Source organism: Crotalus tigris, unplaced genomic scaffold (assembly GCF_016545835.1).
Source record: "Crotalus tigris isolate CLP2741 ecotype Arizona unplaced genomic scaffold, ASM1654583v1 scf7180000018563.1161478300:1536566, whole genome shotgun sequence".
NCBI lineage: Eukaryota > Metazoa > Chordata > Lepidosauria > Squamata > Viperidae > Crotalus > Crotalus tigris.
The window spans coordinates 832,867-851,442 of NW_024097077.1; the positions used below are offsets into that span (position 1 = coordinate 832,867).

Consider the following 18,576-nt stretch of genomic DNA (forward strand, 5'->3'; position numbering starts at 1 on the left):
TCTGGGAATTGAAGTCCACGAGTCATAAAAGAACCAAGGTTGCTACCCCTAACCTAGCTTGTTGGAAGCCAGCAAGGAAGATCACAAAGGATGACTCCATGACCCCGGGGCATGGCAACCAGCATTAACACGTGCCAAACATGTGAGTTTTGAACATGGTTGGAGACCCCTGTGCTAAGCTATACATTTGCATCCTTGCTTCTGTCTCAGAAAGCTGTGAGACCCAGCAGTCATCTTGGAAATAAAAGCCGAGTGTCCTCACCTGTTTTGCAGCATGCTGATTTTCTATTTTTAAACCAAAGGGATTTTTGATGTACAAAGAATCAGAGGATGACCTTAGGACTGTGTCTGTAACCTTATTTTTTTTTCTCTCTCGTGAATTCTTTGGCCAATATTATGGGGGAATTCTATGTATCAATTTCATATAAGTTATCATCATTTTGTATGCTATACTTGGAGAAGAACCAAGGATCTTCCCTATACATGTTGTGATTAATATCACAACTAACTATATAGTTCAAAGAAGGCAACTAGGTTTACCAAACAAACTACAAACGGTCAGCTAAAGGCTGTGACCTGTTCTCAAACTGGTAGCCATCACTGGGGATTTTTTTGATTTCGTAGCTGTTTATAAGAAAGAGTTGATTCATAAGGCAGCCTCATTAAGTGATCTCTGTTTGCCTAAGCCCAGCCAGTGAATGAAGTTCTCCTTTTCAATCTGTTCCAAATTTAATACAGTAAAATAGCATTTGGCCTTCCCCTACTTAAGGGACCTGAAGAAAAAGAACACAGTAGTAGACAAACTCCCACTTGCTTCTCCAAACAGTGCACAGCTATGATTGTAAGTCGTTAATTTTAATTAGTGTAGATACAGGAAAAGGGGGAAAGTAGACCAGCTTGGAGCCCTAATTTAATCTCCAAATCATAGTTAGGAGTTTCAAAACATCTGTCTCTTGAAGCCCCTTTAAGGAAGGGTGTTCAACCTTGGCAACTTGAAGACTTGTGAACTTCAACTCCCAGAATTCTCCAGCCACCCATGCTGGCTGAGGGATTCTGGGAATTGAAGTCCATAAGTCTTCCCATTGCCAAGGATGGATTACCCTGCTGTAAGTCTATCAACAGGAAATTCTTTTCCCGTGTTCTCTAGATCTGCTTTTCCATCCATCACATTTGCATTGTTCCCACTTGCGGGTTTAATTTCCTGTGAAGGTTTAAAGCTGGATAAGAAAATGATTTTCTTAAATCTCCCTAATAATCTGGATTCACTAGGATAAACATTTGAGGAAATGCTAATTATAAAATGCAAATTCTTTCCAGACAGAAAATTTATTTAAATCTTGAACAGCAAGGGTCCAGATCTCACCACAGTTGCCATCTGGAGCCTCTGTGGTGGCTATGACAAACTCACAGGAAGACAGATTTACATTTCAAAGACACACTAGCAGGGGGCTCAGATTCCAAAGATTCGTCTATTTCTCAGATTTGGGACAAATAACATTTCCGACTAAACAATTAACTCTTGAATACTCTCTGGTTTACACACCTCTTTCTTCTCCCTGCTTTTGCACTTCAATATAGTAATATTTTCCTTAATTATTGGGATTTGGGTTGGGTTTCTGGAATTGGAACATAACCACGATGGCTTTATAAAACATGCTGCAAGCACAAGCTGGGGTTCTAACTTATGTGGCTTAAGCAACAAGCTATGATTAGAAGAAAACCAAAGCTCTGCATATTATACCAGTATGAAGCCAGCCTTGGAGTTCATCCAGACATCTGTCTTCCTGTGAGTTGTACCCATGCCCCAAGTTATGTCTCTCAAAAGAACATGTCACCATGCCAAGCTTTAGAAGGGGACTTCTCTAACCACTGCAAGCCAGAACAAGGAAATTGTTAAATTCATGACGAGTAAAAAGGTTAAGCTTATTGATGGAGCTTCTCATCCGATGCTCACCAACTTTGAAGACAAGTGGGATGTTCCTGGCCTTGCTGAAGGCTGAACACTGCTGGCTCACACAGGCCTCACGGGTGCTTCTTGTGCTCTAAACAGCAGTTAGCACCAGTTCCAGTGCAGCACGTTGTTTGAAACTGAGCTTGTGTTTCTGTGACGAAGGAAGGATGATTTGCCACTGGATGTGTCCAAGGAAATGTCACGGTAAGCTAAGATGTGTGTCTCTTTAGATTTCCCCGATCGGGAATATTATCTGCAAAACTGAATTTGCAAACTATAAACAAAAGAGCCTGCACTCAATGTTTCTCCCTATTTATTTGGAAGTTAATCATACTAATCTTCATCTGATTCCCCACTGAAAGTACGTAATAATGCAAAAGATATATATTCTCAGGGCAAGCATGGTGAAAATGCCACAACCTTTGGGATAATGGCACTGCTAAATGATCAGATTTAGGGCTTTGGTGGTAAAGGAAGGGACTCAAAATCTAATCTTCTGTTACGGTATTTCTTGCTTCGCTTTCCAACTGGCCGTCTTGACCGAGGTTTTAATGTGATATTTCACTGCAAAATCTTGAGAGATGCCGATTGTCTCCCATCTTAAAAAAAAGAAAAAGAGGGTAGTTTCTAATCTTCCCTCTGGAAGAAGACGGATCAAAACTGAAGTTCCAGAAGCAAAAGAAAAGAACAGAATCCGATTCCGTTGCTAGGATTTTCCAAATCCACATTTTTGAGATATTCCAAGGCCCGACTCACCCTTTCCCACATGGCAGGTAAAAAAAAAAATCTATCGGTGGCTAAACCTCTACCTCGGTCTGGGGCTAGAGAGAACCACAAAGAATTGCATTTGCTGGTTTCCAGAGACAGTTTTTGCAGGTCATAAAGGTGGTCAAAGAAATAATCCGATTCTGAAATTCAAAACCCCCAGGCAGACGACCAAGTCTTTCTGCCTTCTGTTCCCTGACAAGCTCCACCTGCATTTCTTCAGGGTATCCATTCTCTCTCTGGCTTCCCTTCGCAAAACCCTCCTAAAATCACACCTTGGGGACCCGGATCAAAAGCAAACACAGGCAGTCTTACGGCCACATCGGAGCCCAAAATCCCACGGTTAAGCAAGGCAGTTGTTAAGTCAGTTTTGCCCCTTTTTAACGACCTTTCCTGCCATAGTCATTAAATGAATAATTCAGTTGTTAAGTGAATCATGTGGTCATTAAATGAATCAGGCTTCCCTTTGACTCTTGCCTGTCGGAAGCTGGCTGATTTGGTTGCAGATGGCAATCAACGTGACCCCAGAATAGTGCAGCTGTCGTAAGTATGAGTCAGTTGCCAAGCACCTGAATCCGGATCACATGGCCAGGGGGAGGCTGCCACCGTTGTAACCATAAAAACTGGATGTAAGTCACTTTTTTCAGAACTGTTGTAATTTTGAACGGTCAATAAACTAAGTTTATGTCCTGTAAACAAAGCAGAGTATTGACAGAAACTTGGTACATAGCGAAATGCATTTGTCAAATGGGAGATGGGGTTATTTAAGAAGAATACAAGTAGTCCTCAACATACGACCACAATTGAGCCCAAAATTAATGTGGCTAAGCGAGACATTTTTAAAGTGAGTTTTGCCCCATTTTATGATCTTTCTGGACACAGTTGTTAAGTGAACAGTTGCGGTTGCTAAATTAGTAACGTGGTTTTTAAGTGAATCTGGCTTCCCCATTGGCTTATTTGTCGGAAGGTCACAAAAGCGCATCACGTGACCCCGGGACGCTGCAAGCGTCGTAAGTATGAATCAGTTGCCAAGCATTCAAATTTTGTTCACGTGACCCTGGGGGTGTCATGATGGTTGTAAGTGTGAAAACGGGTTGTAAGTCACTTTTTTCAGTGCTGTTGTAACTTGTGAGTGGTCACTAAGCAGTCGAGGACCTACACCACAGTTGCACACAGCCGTCTTCTACAAACTCTGCTCTGTGCACACAAAAGTAACTCCACGCACACACAGAGCCCTCTTCTTCTCCACCCCTAACAAACCCTCCACAGGGGCTGGACATTGACAAACATTTTCTCCCGCATAGTAGCCTGAACCCAAGGATGAATTGTCAAGGGGCTACAACATGGTGGTCATCCGGAGGGTCCACTGAGCTACAATCTCTCACATTTGCTGAGCAAGCGTGGACGCAGGTAACAGAAAGAGGTTGCATAAGACAGAGGTCTCCAACCTTGGCAACTTTAAGACTTGTGGACTTCAACTCCCAGAATTCTGGGAGTTGAAGTCCACAAGTCTTAAAGTTGCCAAGGTTGGAGACTCCTGGTATAAGACCTAAAATATTTTGAGCGGGTGCTGAGAACTGACTCTGACTTTCCCCATGGGGAGTGTGCAGAGCTTACTCTCGGCGGTCAACAGGTCCCCCACCCTCTTTTGGATCTGGATGGCAGAAAGGGGCTGCCTTCAGAGAGCCAAACTCGGCATTAGTCAATAATATGTCAACAGCTGCTTTTTTCCAGGAAATGTGCAACCAGGACACTCCCTCTACCCACATTCAAGTCTTCTTTCACGTTTCTGCATGACTAATTTCCTCAGAAAGGAAATTTCCCTGAAGCCAAACACCCGTTGTGCCTCTGATTGTTCGCCTGCTCTTAGCCAGGCCCGAAATGTCCACGGATCCCACCGCAAACGTGGCTTCTGCAGGCACTGGAGCCACTTAAGCACAGGGATATTTACAGCTGGCTTAGCAGCAGCCGACACAAATGCCAATTTCTAGACGTGGAAGACGTACGGTAGATTCTTCATAGATCACACTTTAATAGATCACATTTTTGACTGCTCACCCAAGACGTTGCACCTCAATGTTTTTCCAACTGGGCAAGTTTAAGCTAGGCCAGGGGTTCTCAACCTTGGCAACTTTAAGACTTGTGGACTTCAACTCCCAGAATTCCTCAGCCAGTCTTAAAGTTGCCAAGGTTGAGAACCCCTGAGCTAGGCGGACTTCAACATGGCTGGCTGGGGAATTCTGGGAGTTGAAATCCACCTAGCTTAAACTTGCCAAGTTTGAGGTGCCTGATAATTTGAAAAATTAACAACTGTTCTGGTTCTTCACTCATTGTAATATTATTTCTGCGCGTTCTTGTTTAGAATTATCGGATGCAGGCGAAGGAGAACAGAAAGGAAGACTAAGGAGACCCCAAAGTCCCTGTTCCTATGGCATTTTTAGAGGAGTAGAGAAGAGTAGCAGGGGTAGGTAGTCCTTGAGCTATGACAATTGGGACTGAAATCTTGGTCATCGAGCAGTCGTTAATACATCACATGACTGCTTCGATCAACGACTGCAAACTTGACACTCCTGGCTGCGGTCATTAAGCAATTTCAGGGGCCACTAAGGAAACAGATTCCTAGGCAAGGAGCAGGGGACTCCTCAGGGGGATGGGGAGGCCTGGTGGAGGCTGCAGGATTTTCAGCCCCTGAGCTGGAAGAACCCGTGCACAGGCCGAGCCAGGCCTCCCTCATCCACCCTGCTTCTTCCTTTACTCTCCTGCGTCTCCACTCAGACGCTGGAAATGCTGCTTCAGTTTCGCCTGCCTCTCGTCTCTGGGTGGAAAAACTCTCTGCCAAAGGATTTCAGTTCCATGGCTGTTTTCATGAAGCTGAAATCCTTCAGCAGGGACCTCTTTCGCCCAGTCAGTCCCCAGAGACGGGAGGGAGCCCTTTAGACAGGCAGAAGCAGCAGCTGGCAACCTTCCCTGCAGGCTTCCCCAATGACTTTCTGGGGAAACTGGCAAAGACGACAGCAGAGGGTGACCACAAGATTACAGGGCGCTGGGCAGTCGGCCGTAAGTGTGAACCGGATGCCAAGCGCCCAGATCGTGACCATGTGACTGGGGTGTTGGGTGTGTGTTGTGACGGTCAGAAGTGCTTTACAAACTGTCATTAAGCAAATCCATTTTTGCCAGAAAGTGGAAATCAATGCCAGTTTCCAGCAAAAACTTTTTGTTAAAGTGCTGGGTCACGGGACCAGCGGGTCCTGCAAATGGCTGCAAATGCAGGCTGGTTGTTGAGCACCCAAAATGGGGTCACATGACCACGCAGGGTGTCAGCGGGTATGTAGTGTGTACGTCAGAACTTCAAATCCGTGTGTTGGATCCGTTCGCCGCCCTGAGTTATCTCTAAAGATTATAAAGGCTGGGATACAAATAAAATGTTTAAATCCCTTTTTAGGGACATCATAACTTTGAATGGTTGCTAAGTCTGCACTAGACCTTGGGGGAGGCAGTGGGGGGGGGGAGAAACTATCCCGCTCAGTGAAGAGCTTTCCTTAAGGGAGAATATTTAAGGAGGCTAACAAGCCGACAATGGCTGAAGAGTGGGAAACCGAAGCCCAGCTGAGAAGCCAGGTCTCCTGTCCCCCGTGTGAATCGGCTCAGGGAAGAGGTTATTTCCACCCTCCCAGGAAGGGGGCTGTTCAAAGCCCCCCCCCCAGAGAGCCGTTGGGAAGAGCTCTGGGCGGTGTGTCTTTAATTTGTCATTCCATCATGAATTCTCTTCCCATCCAAGAAGCCCTCAGCTCAGGAAGCTGCGTCTGCCCACACAGGAAATTCTTTCACAGCAGTTTCCCCAAAAAGGAAATTTCCCTCTGATGTGTGGCCTCCGGCGGAGGCTGTTTGAAGACAGGGTTTTTTCTTTCTTTCTTTCTTTCTTTTTGGCAGCCTCCTCCTTCGCCTCTGCGGGCAGAATTTGGGGCAGGGAGGGGGCCGCAGAAAGGACAAAAATCCCCCCCACACACACACACACTTGTCCAAGTTTCACAGGTTTGAAGCCGAACTTCCTGCTCCTGGAAAAGTTTTTCTGTGTGAATTTTGCCTAGGCCAGTGTTTCCCAAACTTGACAATTTTAAGGCATGAGGACTTCAACTCCCAGAATTCCACAGCCAGCAACGCTGGCTGTGGAATTCTGGGAGTTGAAGTCCTCATGCCTTAAAATTGTCAAGTTTGGGAAACACTGGCCTAGGGAAAGAAGTGGAGCTGGGAGGCTGGGGGAAATAATCTGCAAAACAAGAGCAAGCCAGTTCTTAAAGATGGATCACCCCACCCCTTCCATCTGGGCAGATGTGTTTAGGATTAAGGGCAGCTTTTTCCATGACACCTCGCTGGAACCAGCTTGCGTACTTTTTTTCCCATGTCTCCCGAGTGCTGCCTACTGCAGTATTTTTTTTTTTAAATTTTAAATAAACTTTCACACAGATGAACCTAGTTTGTTTTTTTTCCACAAGAGCCCTGCCAGAGGACCTAGGGAAGAGGGGCAAAGCTATGAAACGTAATCCTGATTCGCAGAGAGCGAAAGATGGAGTGAAAAAAACAATGTTTTCTCAAGCCTCTTGGCAAGAAGAGATTCGGATTCCTGGATTTGCAACCCATTGGCAGTCTGTCATCTCAGATCATAAGTTGTGTTTGTGTGTGTGTTTGTGCGCGTCTCCACACGCTTGCATGGGATACAAAAATAAGGAAATTGTCTCTGATGCTATACAGATGTTGTTTGTTTCCTAAATGAGTTGGCAAGTCCTGATTAGAAATCCTCCTCATGATTATAAAGTTAGCTCTTGGTTTCTGAGCCTTAAAGGAAGTCAATCTGACAGAACATGATACTTGTATAAATATAGCAGGCTCTTTCTTAAAAATAAATATGGAAGCCTCTAACAATTGGACTCTCACTACCCTTTCTTTCCTGCATGATTAAAGAGCTAAGAAAGGATGGAACATTCACTTGTTTGCCAACTAATTTTACTGTTTTACACCCTACTCGGTTCCTGCAGATCCTGCATCCTGCAGATGCCCTCACTCACAAATCCCTCTGATTTCACAATCTCCTTAATGCCCATTTGCTTTGGCTGAAACGTGCTTTCCTTTAACCAATCCTTTACGAGCACAACTGAGTCCAGAGGTTATGTTGCTAAGTGAGAAATTTGCCCCATTTTACGACTCATCTTGCCACCTTTGTTAAGTGAATCACTGCGGTTGTTAAATTAGTAACACCGTTGTTAAGTGAATCTGGGTTTCCCACTGACTTTGCTTGTCAGAAGGTCGCAAAAGGGGATCACGCGACACACACCCACCTCCCCGGGACGTTGTGACCGTCATAAATGTGAGTCAGTTGCCAAGCGTCCGAATTTTGATTTTGTGACTGTGGCAACGGTCGTAAGTACGAAAAATGGTCGTAAGTTGCTTTTTTCAGTGCCACTGTAGCTTGAAACTTCTCAATTAAGTGTTGAAAGTTCAAGGGCCACCTGTACATCAAATTCTACCACCCCTCCTAGTTTTCAGGCAGCCGCGTTTTATGGTTTTCCTTTTGCAAAAAAAAACAAAAAACCACTTATTTTACACACACATCTACGCAGGGAGACGCATTCGATTTTTCATTCTCTTTCTTCTCGTCCTACCAATTAAGGAAAGGTTTAAAGAAGGAGAGGCAATCTTGAAAGGAGGAGGAATGTCCTGGCCAGGAGAAGTATTAAGCAGCAGAAAGAAAGGCTGGATAGGATCCCTGCATTGGACAGAGGGGTTAGACTACAGGATCTCCAAGGTCCCTTCCAACCCTATGAATCTAGGATCATCTATAACAAGGGTAGGCAACCTTGGCTCTTTTAGGACTGGTGGACTTCAACTCCCAGAATTCCTGAGCCAGCCACGCTGAGGGGAAAGGGAGAGGTTTCCAAGCTGAGCCAGGCTGGCTCAGGAATTCTGGGAGTTGAAGTCCACGGGTCATAAAAGAGCCAAGGTTGCCTACCCTTAGTCTAGAATCAGGTTTTTTGGGGGGGAGGGGGGGAGAAATAGTCTTCTTCTTCCAAACACACAAACTCCACAGCTGATTCTCAGCACAACACACAACTGAGAATGGAGTCAATCTACTGACTGAAAGGACCACAGAGAAGAGCAGCAAAGATGACAAGAGGCCTTGGGTCTAAAATCTACGTTGAAAGGTTAAAGGAACTGGGCATGACTCGCTTAGCGAAGAGAAGGATTGGGGGGGGGGACATGATGGCTGTCAGAGGGAGGAGGGGATCTATATTCATTCTCCAAAGCAGCTGAGAGCAAGACAAGAAATAAAGGGTGGAAGACAGAGATCTAACCTGGAACTATTTCCTGACAGTGATCACAATTAACCCACGGAAAAAAAGCTGATCTCCCGGAGTTGTGGGTGCTCCGTTGCTGGAAAGTTTTCAAGAAAAGATTGGAATGGTATAAGGTCTCCTCCTTGGACAGGGGTTGGACTAGAAGACCTCCGAGGTCCCTTCCAACTCACCTTCCCTGAAAGATACCTTTGGAACCATGGGGGCTAGAAATTTGTTTTTTTACCTAAGAGGCCTTCAGGTCACTGAATTCTGCTTCCCAGCCTGGCTTCTGCAGAACTGAGGCCCTGAACACGTCTCCCTCCTTCCGTGGAAATATTATTTTCCTTCTACGGGTGGTAATTGAGAAATAAAATCCGAAGCCCCATTACGGTTGGGGAGGGGCATCTACAAAGAAGCCGGATATTAAAGCCTGTTGTTCTAAAAAGGGGGGGAAGAGGGAACAAAAAGTAATGGCATGAGAGGGGATTTTGAAAAGATGTATCTGCTGAGTCACAAGGAAGGAAGTGAAAGCCAAAAAACCTGAATAAATAAATATATGGTGAAAGGGGTAGTCGGTTTCCAGGAAAAGAGAAGAGAAGGGGAGGGGGAAGCGGAGGAGGAGGAGGGGGGAATGGAAGGAGGGGGAGGAGGAGGGGGGGCAGGGTAGCTTTATGAATCCAGAAAGGTATTTACAGTTACCAGAACAAGACACTATGACTTTGTACATTCCTTTCATAAATCTCTCTATTTACGTTATCTTCCTTTAAGCCTCTAGTCCCCAATGGCCACATGAATGAAGGGCATCAAATGAAGCTGAGCTCCTTCTCAGGAGCCCCCCCCCTTCCCCACTGCCTTCCACAGACCCCTTTTCCCCGCCTGGACCTTACAAGGGAGGTCAACACCTGCATTCTCACAGTCCTATATCCCAAGGGTGCCTTCTCATCTTCCAGGCGTTGCCCCCAGTGGCTCCGACAACGCAGGGCAAACTGGTTGGTGCTTCTGTGGAAGGCTGTGAACCCATGTCTGACCCCAGAAAAGGGCCCTGTTCGCCCGGCACTGACAAAATGCTTACAAGAACCTCAAGGGGACCATCTCTGAACAAAGGAATTAGAAGGTCCTATTTCACTGCAGACGGAACAACCAAAAGGCTGCTGAGACCCTCAGCCAATTCAGCTTCCTAATGCATTAATTAACTTGCCAGCCGAAGAATATCCGTGTCAGACCAAGCAATTATTTCATCAGCAGACAATGTCTAGAATAGGGGTAGGCCACCTTGGCTCTTTTATGACTGGTGGACTTCAACTCCCAGAATTCCTGAGCCAGCCTGGCTCAGCTTGGAAATCTCTCCCTTTCCCCTCAGCACGGCTGGCTCAGGGATTCTGGGAGTTGAAGTGCACCAGTCATACAAGAGCCAAGGTTGCCCACCCCTGCTCTAGGGCTACCTGAACGTGACGCTGGGATGGATCCTGGAATCCCTTGATGGACACCGTGGGAGAGATGGCACAGCCTCCCGTCCTTTAGCAGAGGGTTACTCGACATGGAACCGTGTTTCTGGAAGAGGAGATTTGTAGTCACGGCTGGCCCAGATTCGGGGCTCCCAGGGGACTCTTCCAACCCCCCCAGGAATGACCTTTGGCCGGGAAAAGTGTCTCCCCCTCTCCAATGGGACCAGAGCTGTCCCCACGCAACACCAGGCAAGAGCAGCCTAAATCGTGACTTGATCTCCTCCCCTGGCATCTTCATTCCCCCCCCCTCCATCACCGGAGAGTTTTGGCTCTTAAAATAACAAACCTCAAATGGGTTTCAGCCCAGAATGAAAACATTTGTAAGGCTTAAAGGGGCGGCTTTTCCTTGCTCGTCTCTTTCTTGTGTTCCTGGTTTTTGGGGAAACAGGAAACCTCTTAATGGCCTCTGACACGACTTAAACAAACACCTTCGTGGTCGTGCAGATCCTATCATTCCTGCCTGCTGCGTTGCTTGGGCCCAGAGAAGGGCTCAACCTCCGAATCGAGGCCGGCCAGGAAGAAAAAAGCACCAGAAGCCACAAAACTCAGCTCTGTCCGCTGGATTCCCCTGGCCTCGTCCCACCCTGGGTGTGAAAAGACGGGTGAGGGAAGGGCAGCTGCTTCAGAAAGTCGGAGGCGCTTAGATCCCAATCCAAAATTGGAGCAGAGGCCAACCGTGTGAGGCGCCCAGGTGTGTTTAGCTGTCCAGGTGCAAGTTGCAGATTTTTGCAGATTGCAGAAATGTGGGGCAAATTCTGTTGTTAAGTGAGTTTTGTCCCGTTTTACGACTTTTGTGAAGTGAATCACGGCAGCTGTTAAATCACTAACCCCCTTCGTAAAGGGATCCTGGCTTCCCCACTGACGCTGCTTGTCAGGTCGCAAAGAGGGGATCACACAGGACTCCCTGGGACTCTGCGACCGTCATAAACGTGAATCAGTTGTCAAGCCTCCGAATGTGAATCCCGTGGTCGTGGGGATGCTGCAATGGTCATTAAGTATGAAAAATGGCCGTAAGTCACTTTTTTCAGTGCCGTTGTAACTTCGAATGGTCACTAAGCAAACTGTTGTAAAGCGAGGACCAACTGTGGTTACACCTGGATTTTTTTTACCCCCCCTTGAGTAAAAAGAGACTCCGATCTCCCAAGATTTTTTTGTTGTTGAGACGTGATTATGCAACATCATATTAAACCACATTAAAGCACAACTGGTGGAGATATTAACGCAGGTCCCAGGAAGAGAGCTTCCACACATGGTTCCATTACGGAGGGTGCTCAGCTTACAATTCACGCCAGACCTTCCATCCCTAAGTGAGATGACTGTTAAGTGAGTTACGCCCAGTTTCCTGACCTTTTTCCCAGGGTCCTTGAGCCCATCCCTGTGACCATTCAGCCAATCTCTGCCATCTTTCAGCTTCTCCCACCGACTGTGCTGGACAGAAGCTCCCTGGGATGGCCGCAAATGCGGATCATGTGACCCCAGGATGGGGCAACCCTCATCAATGCACGCTGGTTGCCAAGTGCCTAAATTGCGATCCCAAGACTGTAGGAGCACCGCAAACACAAGGACCAGCCACGACTCACCTTTTTTCCAGCATCATTGTCACTCTGGATCAGCGGTTCTCAACGTTTGTGTGACGGCGACCCCCGTCACACAAACGTTATGCGCATGCGCGGCGCCGCGCGCATGGGGCCCCCCCCCACGCGCGGCTCGCATGCGCGGCGCCCCCCCCGTGCGCGGCGCGCATGGGGGCGGGGCCCCCCGCAGGCGGCGTGCATGCGCGCCGCCGCCCCCCGCGCGCGGCGCGCATGGGGGCGGGGCCCCCGCGCGCGGCACGCATGCGTGGCGCCACCCCCGGAGGCGCGCCACCGCCCCCACGCACGGCGCGCATGTGCGGTGGCGCCCCCGGGAGGCGCGCCGCTGCCCCCACACGCGGCGCGCATACACGGTGGCGCCCCCGGGAGGCGCGCCGCCGCCCCCACGCGCAGCGCGTGTGCGCGGCACCGCCCCCCCGGAGGTGCGGCCCGCCCCCCCGGAGGCGCGGCCCGCCCCCGGAGGGAACAAAATGGCGGATCGCCGCGTTTGGCGACCCCACAAAAGAGGTCGATCGACCCCAAATGGGGTCGCGACCCATAGGTTGAGAACCGCTGCTCTGGATAGTTGTTAAAGGAATGATTGTAAACAGAATGATTGTAAACTGAGGACTATCTATACCAGTGGTTCTCAACCTTTTTAATGCCACGACCCCCAACCGGTTGTAAGTTGAGGACTACTCAAGCGGTCGTAAGTCGAGGACTACTCAACTGGTGCAGCACCGTTTGCAGAAGGGGACTTTTTGCGGGCTCAGCAGGGCAGAGACAGCCTGGACAATTCCTATTGGCTTTTGAAAGGCAATAGAATTAGACTCTATTCAAGAGAGTCTATTCTATTGGCTTTCAAAAGCCAATAGAATAAAAGGGAGTAGCACAGCTAAGGAAAAGGGGAAAAAAATGGCGGACTGCGTTGTTTGGCGACCCCCGTGAAATGGTCGTTCCACCCCAAATGGGGTCCCGACCCACAGGTGGAGAACCACTGGTCTATACAGAAGCACAAGAGAACCACGAGCAACAGCATTAACTGTTTCCTGGTCTGGGATCAGAGGACAAAACTGGATTCCCATCCATCTTCTCCTTCATTTCCCCCCTTAAACACCAGCCGTGCAATCCCACTCTTGTTTGCAGTCTGGTATGGGGTGTCCTTCTAAGGAAGTTTTGCCTATAGCAAGACCTCCACAGAGTGTGCTTTTTGCCCGTCTCCAAGAAAGATCCATCCAGGAAGCCCTGAATGCAGGGAAGACCTTCCTCTCAGACAAGGTCCTCAAGAAATGGAAACATGGCCGTTGAGCTGATTAGGGGAGAAAGGCTAGGGCAGAGAGAACAGGCTTTTGGATTTCATTAGACAAACTGGGCATTGATCTTTTTTTAAAAAAAAAATCTTGAGATAATATAAAAGAGAAACATGAGGAAGCCTGATGATCAAAAGCACCGTATTGAAGAAGTTGATAAAGTCTGTGGAAGGCTAACTGGTACGCATGTTCCCTGCCCCAATTTTCTTTCTCTATGATCTCATGAAGGATCAACGGTCAGCCCTGCCAAAATCTCTCATTTCACACTTTCCTTACTTGAAAATTGCTTCCTTTAGACCAGGGGTCCCCAACCCCCGGTCCATGGACCGGTACCGGGCCGCAGCATGCCAGCAACCGGTCCGCACAACCAAGCAAAGCCCCACCTGTGGGATGCAGGCAGCACACAAAACCACACACCCTCTGGTCCACGGAAAAATCTCCCTCCACGGAACTGGTCCCTGGTGCCCAAAAGGTTGGGGGCCTCTGCCTTAGACTGATTCTACACCAAGCAAACCCATCAGATTCTCCTATTACCTATTGTCAGAAATATAAACAGCCTTGACTATTTTTGTAGGGCACCAAAAGCCAAGCGGTGGGCTACCAGCCCAGACCCCCGAACTACGTGTGTAGGCACCGAGAGGGAAGGGCGGTCCAATAACTCAAAAGTACAAGTTCTGAAGACATTTAAGGAGAATTTAGTACAGGCAATCCTCGACGTACGACTGCAATTCAGCCTAAAATTTCTGTTCTTAAGCGAGACATTTGTTACGTGAGTTTTGCCCCATTTTACGAACTTTCTTGCCACTGTTGTTAAGTGAATCACTTCAGTTGATAAGTTAATAACCCGGTTGTTAAGTGAATCTGGCTTCCCCAATGACTTTGCTTGTCGGAAGGCCGCAAAAGGGGATCCCGTATCCCCGGGACGCTGCGACGGCCATAAATATGAACCAGTTGCCGAGCGTCCGAATTTGATCCCATGTTCTGGGGAATGCTGCAAAGGTTGTAACTGTGAAAAACGGTCCTAAGTCACTTTTTTCAGTGTCGTTATGACTTTGAATGGTCACTAAATGAACTGTCGTAAGTCGAGGACTCCCTATAAGTGCAGTGTTGGGAATGCAAATAAATTATTCACAGGGGCATCCTTAAAAAACACAGGAAAAAAAAAATCTAATGATTGTCATCATGACCTGGAAAGAACGTTTCGGCTGTACCTGCACAGGATCTCTAGAAGTTTCTCCTAGTCCAGGGTTGGCAACCTTGGCTCTTTTATGACTCAAGGACTTCAACTCCCAGAATTCCTGAGCCAGCGTGGCTCAGCTTGGAAACCTCTCCCTTTCCCCTCAGTGTGGCTGGCTCAGGAATTCTGGGAGTTGAAGTCCACGAGTCATAAAAGAACCAAGGTTCCCCACCCCTGCCCTATATCAGGGGTCCTCAACCTGGGCAACTTTAAGACTCGTGGACTTCAACTCCCAGAATTCCTGAGCCAGCCTGGCTCAGCTTGGAAACCTCTCCCTTTCCCCTCAGCGTGGCTGGCTCAGGAATTCTGGGCGTTGAAGTCCACGAGTCATAAAAGAGCCAAGGTTGCCCACCCCTGGACTAGACTATGAAGACAAAGCACAGTGATAGTGGTAGGGAAAACAATGTTGTGGGACTGGTTCCAAAAACATGTTGTGATCTTTCAGAAAGCGCATTAAGGCCATCACGAAGCCCTGGGACACCCGTAAAGGCCTAGCCATCCCCTCAACACAGGCCTGTTCTGAAGAGGTCCCCATCTGGCGTCCAGCCACTTCTGGACCACACAAAAGAGTTCACTGTGGCAATGGAGACTCCCAGGATGGAACGTTTTGTGCGTCCTGAGCCGATCCCAGCCAGGCATCTTCTGCAACACCTCCCCCCCCCCAGGCCCAGGGATTTCGGTGGCGTGGGCGAGGACCTGCATTTTGACAAGTAGGGCCTGGGCTGCCCGTGACCCCCTCCCCACCCCTTCTCAAAAGGCCGCGCCTGAAACACTCACGTAGGTGGGCTGGAAGCCTGAGGGTCTCTTCCTCCATCCTGATGGCTCGGGGCAGCGGGACATGGAGGGGTGACGAGGAAGGATAGTCGTCTACTGGGCTCACCGGCGGAGTATACGAAATCCTTTCCTGCTGTAAAAGGGAAGAGAAAACCACGTGAATTCGGGCTAGCAAAACTAGGAGAAGTGAAACAAATCCTATCGGAAAAAGTAGAAAATCTGCGTCCCGAATAAAAAGGAAATCGTTATTTCTGGCACCTTCCAGGGAGAAATGGCGAGTCTTTGGGGGGTGCACGGAAGAGTCAGCCTTTTTCAAAACTCTCCTCTTTCTCTCTTTTGACTGTGTCTCCCCAGTTCAAATTCTTCTTGGTTACCAAAGGGCTTCTCCTCACCAGTTAAGCCGCATCTGATCTGAGTTACGAGATGGGAAGCCGAGCGTCGGCTTCAAATAGCCCTGCCAATAGGCTCTGCTGGCCACTGGGGATCCGGTAGGGCAATTTACAAGCCTGCTGTTAAGTTCTGATACGAGTAAATTATTATCAGTTGGAAGGAAGGCAGGCAGGCAGGAAGGCAGGCAAACAGAAGGGCAGGAAAACAGGAAGAAAGACAGGAAGGCAGGCAGGAAGGAAGGAAGGCAGGAAGGAAGGGAGGGAAGGCTGAGCTGTGTGTTTATGGAACAGAACAGAGAAATATTCCTTCCTGAAGTGACAATTTAAACTGACCCAGATTTTATAACCAGTCCAAGATTAAAACTTAACTATAACTGAAGCAAATATAACCCATTATTTGCAGATCATTCTCAATGGGGTAAACTATTGTTTAGTGCAGAAATATGTAGCTCGTTGCTTTCAGGGATTTCCAAAAACGTCTATCAGAATGTATTAAAGGAACAGAAGAAAAATGTTAAATAAATGACTGTATTATTCACATTTATTTTTGAGCCATACTACATAAATGGAATTAAACTGAGGTTTCTTCTGATTCCACCAAATATTTCAGAGACCAGCCCTGCTCCCCCCAACAACCCTATGTGGCCCCCCAATCTGGAAAACGCTGGGTTTTAAGGGCAGTTTAAATAATCTACTTTGCGGATAAATTCTCTTGTAGACCAAACTAGGTGATTGTTTCTCTAACCACAATTGGCCAGGTTCACATAATTACACTAGGATCAAACGATACAGAAATTATGGCTAACACAACAGGGTAATCCAGTCGCTACATCCTCTAAACTTCCAAGTGGAAAACTAGCAGCTCCAATGAAATATACTTGAAAAAAAGTTCAACCATCAGCAAGAGTTAATTTAAAGAGATAACTGGAGTACAATAATAATAAAAAAAAAACCAGAATCATTTCACTATTTGTAAAATGTTGGTATATTTTCCTGAAACTTTGTTAAGTATTTTGCTACCATTAAACAAAATCATATAAATTACTTTGGGCATTCTTTGGGGGGACATGATAGCAGTATTCCAATATCTCAGGGGCTGCTCCAAAGAAGAGGCAGTCAAGCTATTCTCCAAAGCACCTGAAGGCAGGACAAGAAGCAACGGGTGGAAACTGATCCAGGAGAGAAGCAACCTAGAACTAAGGAGAAACTTTCTGACAGTGAGAACAATTAACCAGTGGAACAACCTGCCTCCAGAAGCTGTGAATGCTCCAACACTGGAAGTTTTTAAGAAGAGACTGGACAGCCATTTGTCCGAAGTGGTATAGGGAAGACATGTCAAACTCGCGATGTCACGTAATATCGCACAACGTATGGGGCCAGTTTTGCCATTGCCGGCAATGAGGTGGTCACGGCTTCCATGTGACGCATCTGGCCCGCAGGCTGGCCGTTTGACACCCCTGGTATAGGGTTTCCTGCCTGGTTTTTCACACTTCTGACTGACCCACAGTCATGTGATCAAAATTTGGGCGTTTGGCAACTGGCATGTACTTATGACGGTTGCTGTGTCCCAGGGTCACGTGCTCAGCTTTTGCCCCCTTCCGACAAGCAAAGTCAATGGGGAAGCCAGATTCACTTAACAACTGAGGCGAGAAAGGTCATAAAATGGGGCAAAATTCACTCAATAAGGTCTTGCTCAGCAATGGAAATGTTGGTGATGGTCCAATTGAGGTTGAGGACTAGCTACTTGAAATGTCACTCTGGAGGGGTGATCCAGCCGCTTCTCCTCTGAGGGGGTCTTGTCTGCCTTAGGAAGGCATCCACAGCACTGCCACATCAACATCTATTAGTCAACCAAGCTGCCTCTTAAAACTACATTAACACAAACATAACTTAACACTCAGAAAGTGTGCAAACGCTCCCATGCATAGAAGGCCTAATGAGGAAAAGGCAGTCACACCCCCATAAGATTTACAATCTGGAAGGTATTTCGTGGGTGCAAATCTAAATATAAATTAGATATTCATTCAAGGTTTTTTGTCGATCATTATGCAGAATGGCAACACTGGATGTTTCAAATAAATTGATGTTATAAAACTTATGCATTGGGGAAAACTCCTACAAGCTGGGAAACTGGAGTTGTAAGATGCTAGTTTAAATCAGGACAAGTTGCCGACATCATACGCTAGAAGGATTGCCATCACTTCCCCATAACATTTTCAGCACAGGCCACCCCAAGGCTGCTTATAAAGGAGTGTCGGTGAAGAAGTCTGTCGTCCAATCTTTAAAATGCCACCTCTCCACTTTAAAAGCCAGCCCATAATTTAGGGGGAAAGCACATGCCCCAAATAGCAGATTTTTACCCGAACCACGCTGGTTCCAGTAAAAGAATTTCCAGTCCTGGGACTGGGAAGGTTTTTTGCCCCAGATTCTAGAAAACCACTAGCCACCTGCTTCCTCTTGGTGGTTCTCTTTTTAAACAGGAAAAGCTATGCTAGGAATTTATATCACTTGATTGCCTCTTAATTGCATGAGGGCTACATAAAATTCTTCTTTGCTGGCCACGTGCACAGAACACCATCTTATAGGATCATCTGTGCTAGAACTGGAAACTGGCCTTAGATCGGTGATTTCCTCTTCCGTTATTACTAACAGGGTGTAAAATATGGATTTATTTTGCCAGCATTAGTTGACTACTCTGGAAGACCACTGGAGTGAAACTTCCACTTGAAAGAGCAGCAATAAATG

At 47.3% G+C, this 18,576-nt stretch overlaps 1 protein-coding gene across 1 annotated transcript in view; it reads right to left on the reverse strand.

Annotated features, from left to right (window-relative positions):
- ETV6 (ETS variant transcription factor 6) overlaps positions 1-18,576 on the reverse strand; it is an 81,161-nt gene that overhangs the window by 38,409 nt on the left and 24,176 nt on the right. The window contains exon 2 of the mRNA XM_039354582.1: positions 15,446-15,575. Within this exon, the coding sequence (XP_039210516.1) occupies positions 15,446-15,575 (130 nt within the window). The remainder of the gene's footprint in view (positions 1-15,445; positions 15,576-18,576) is intronic.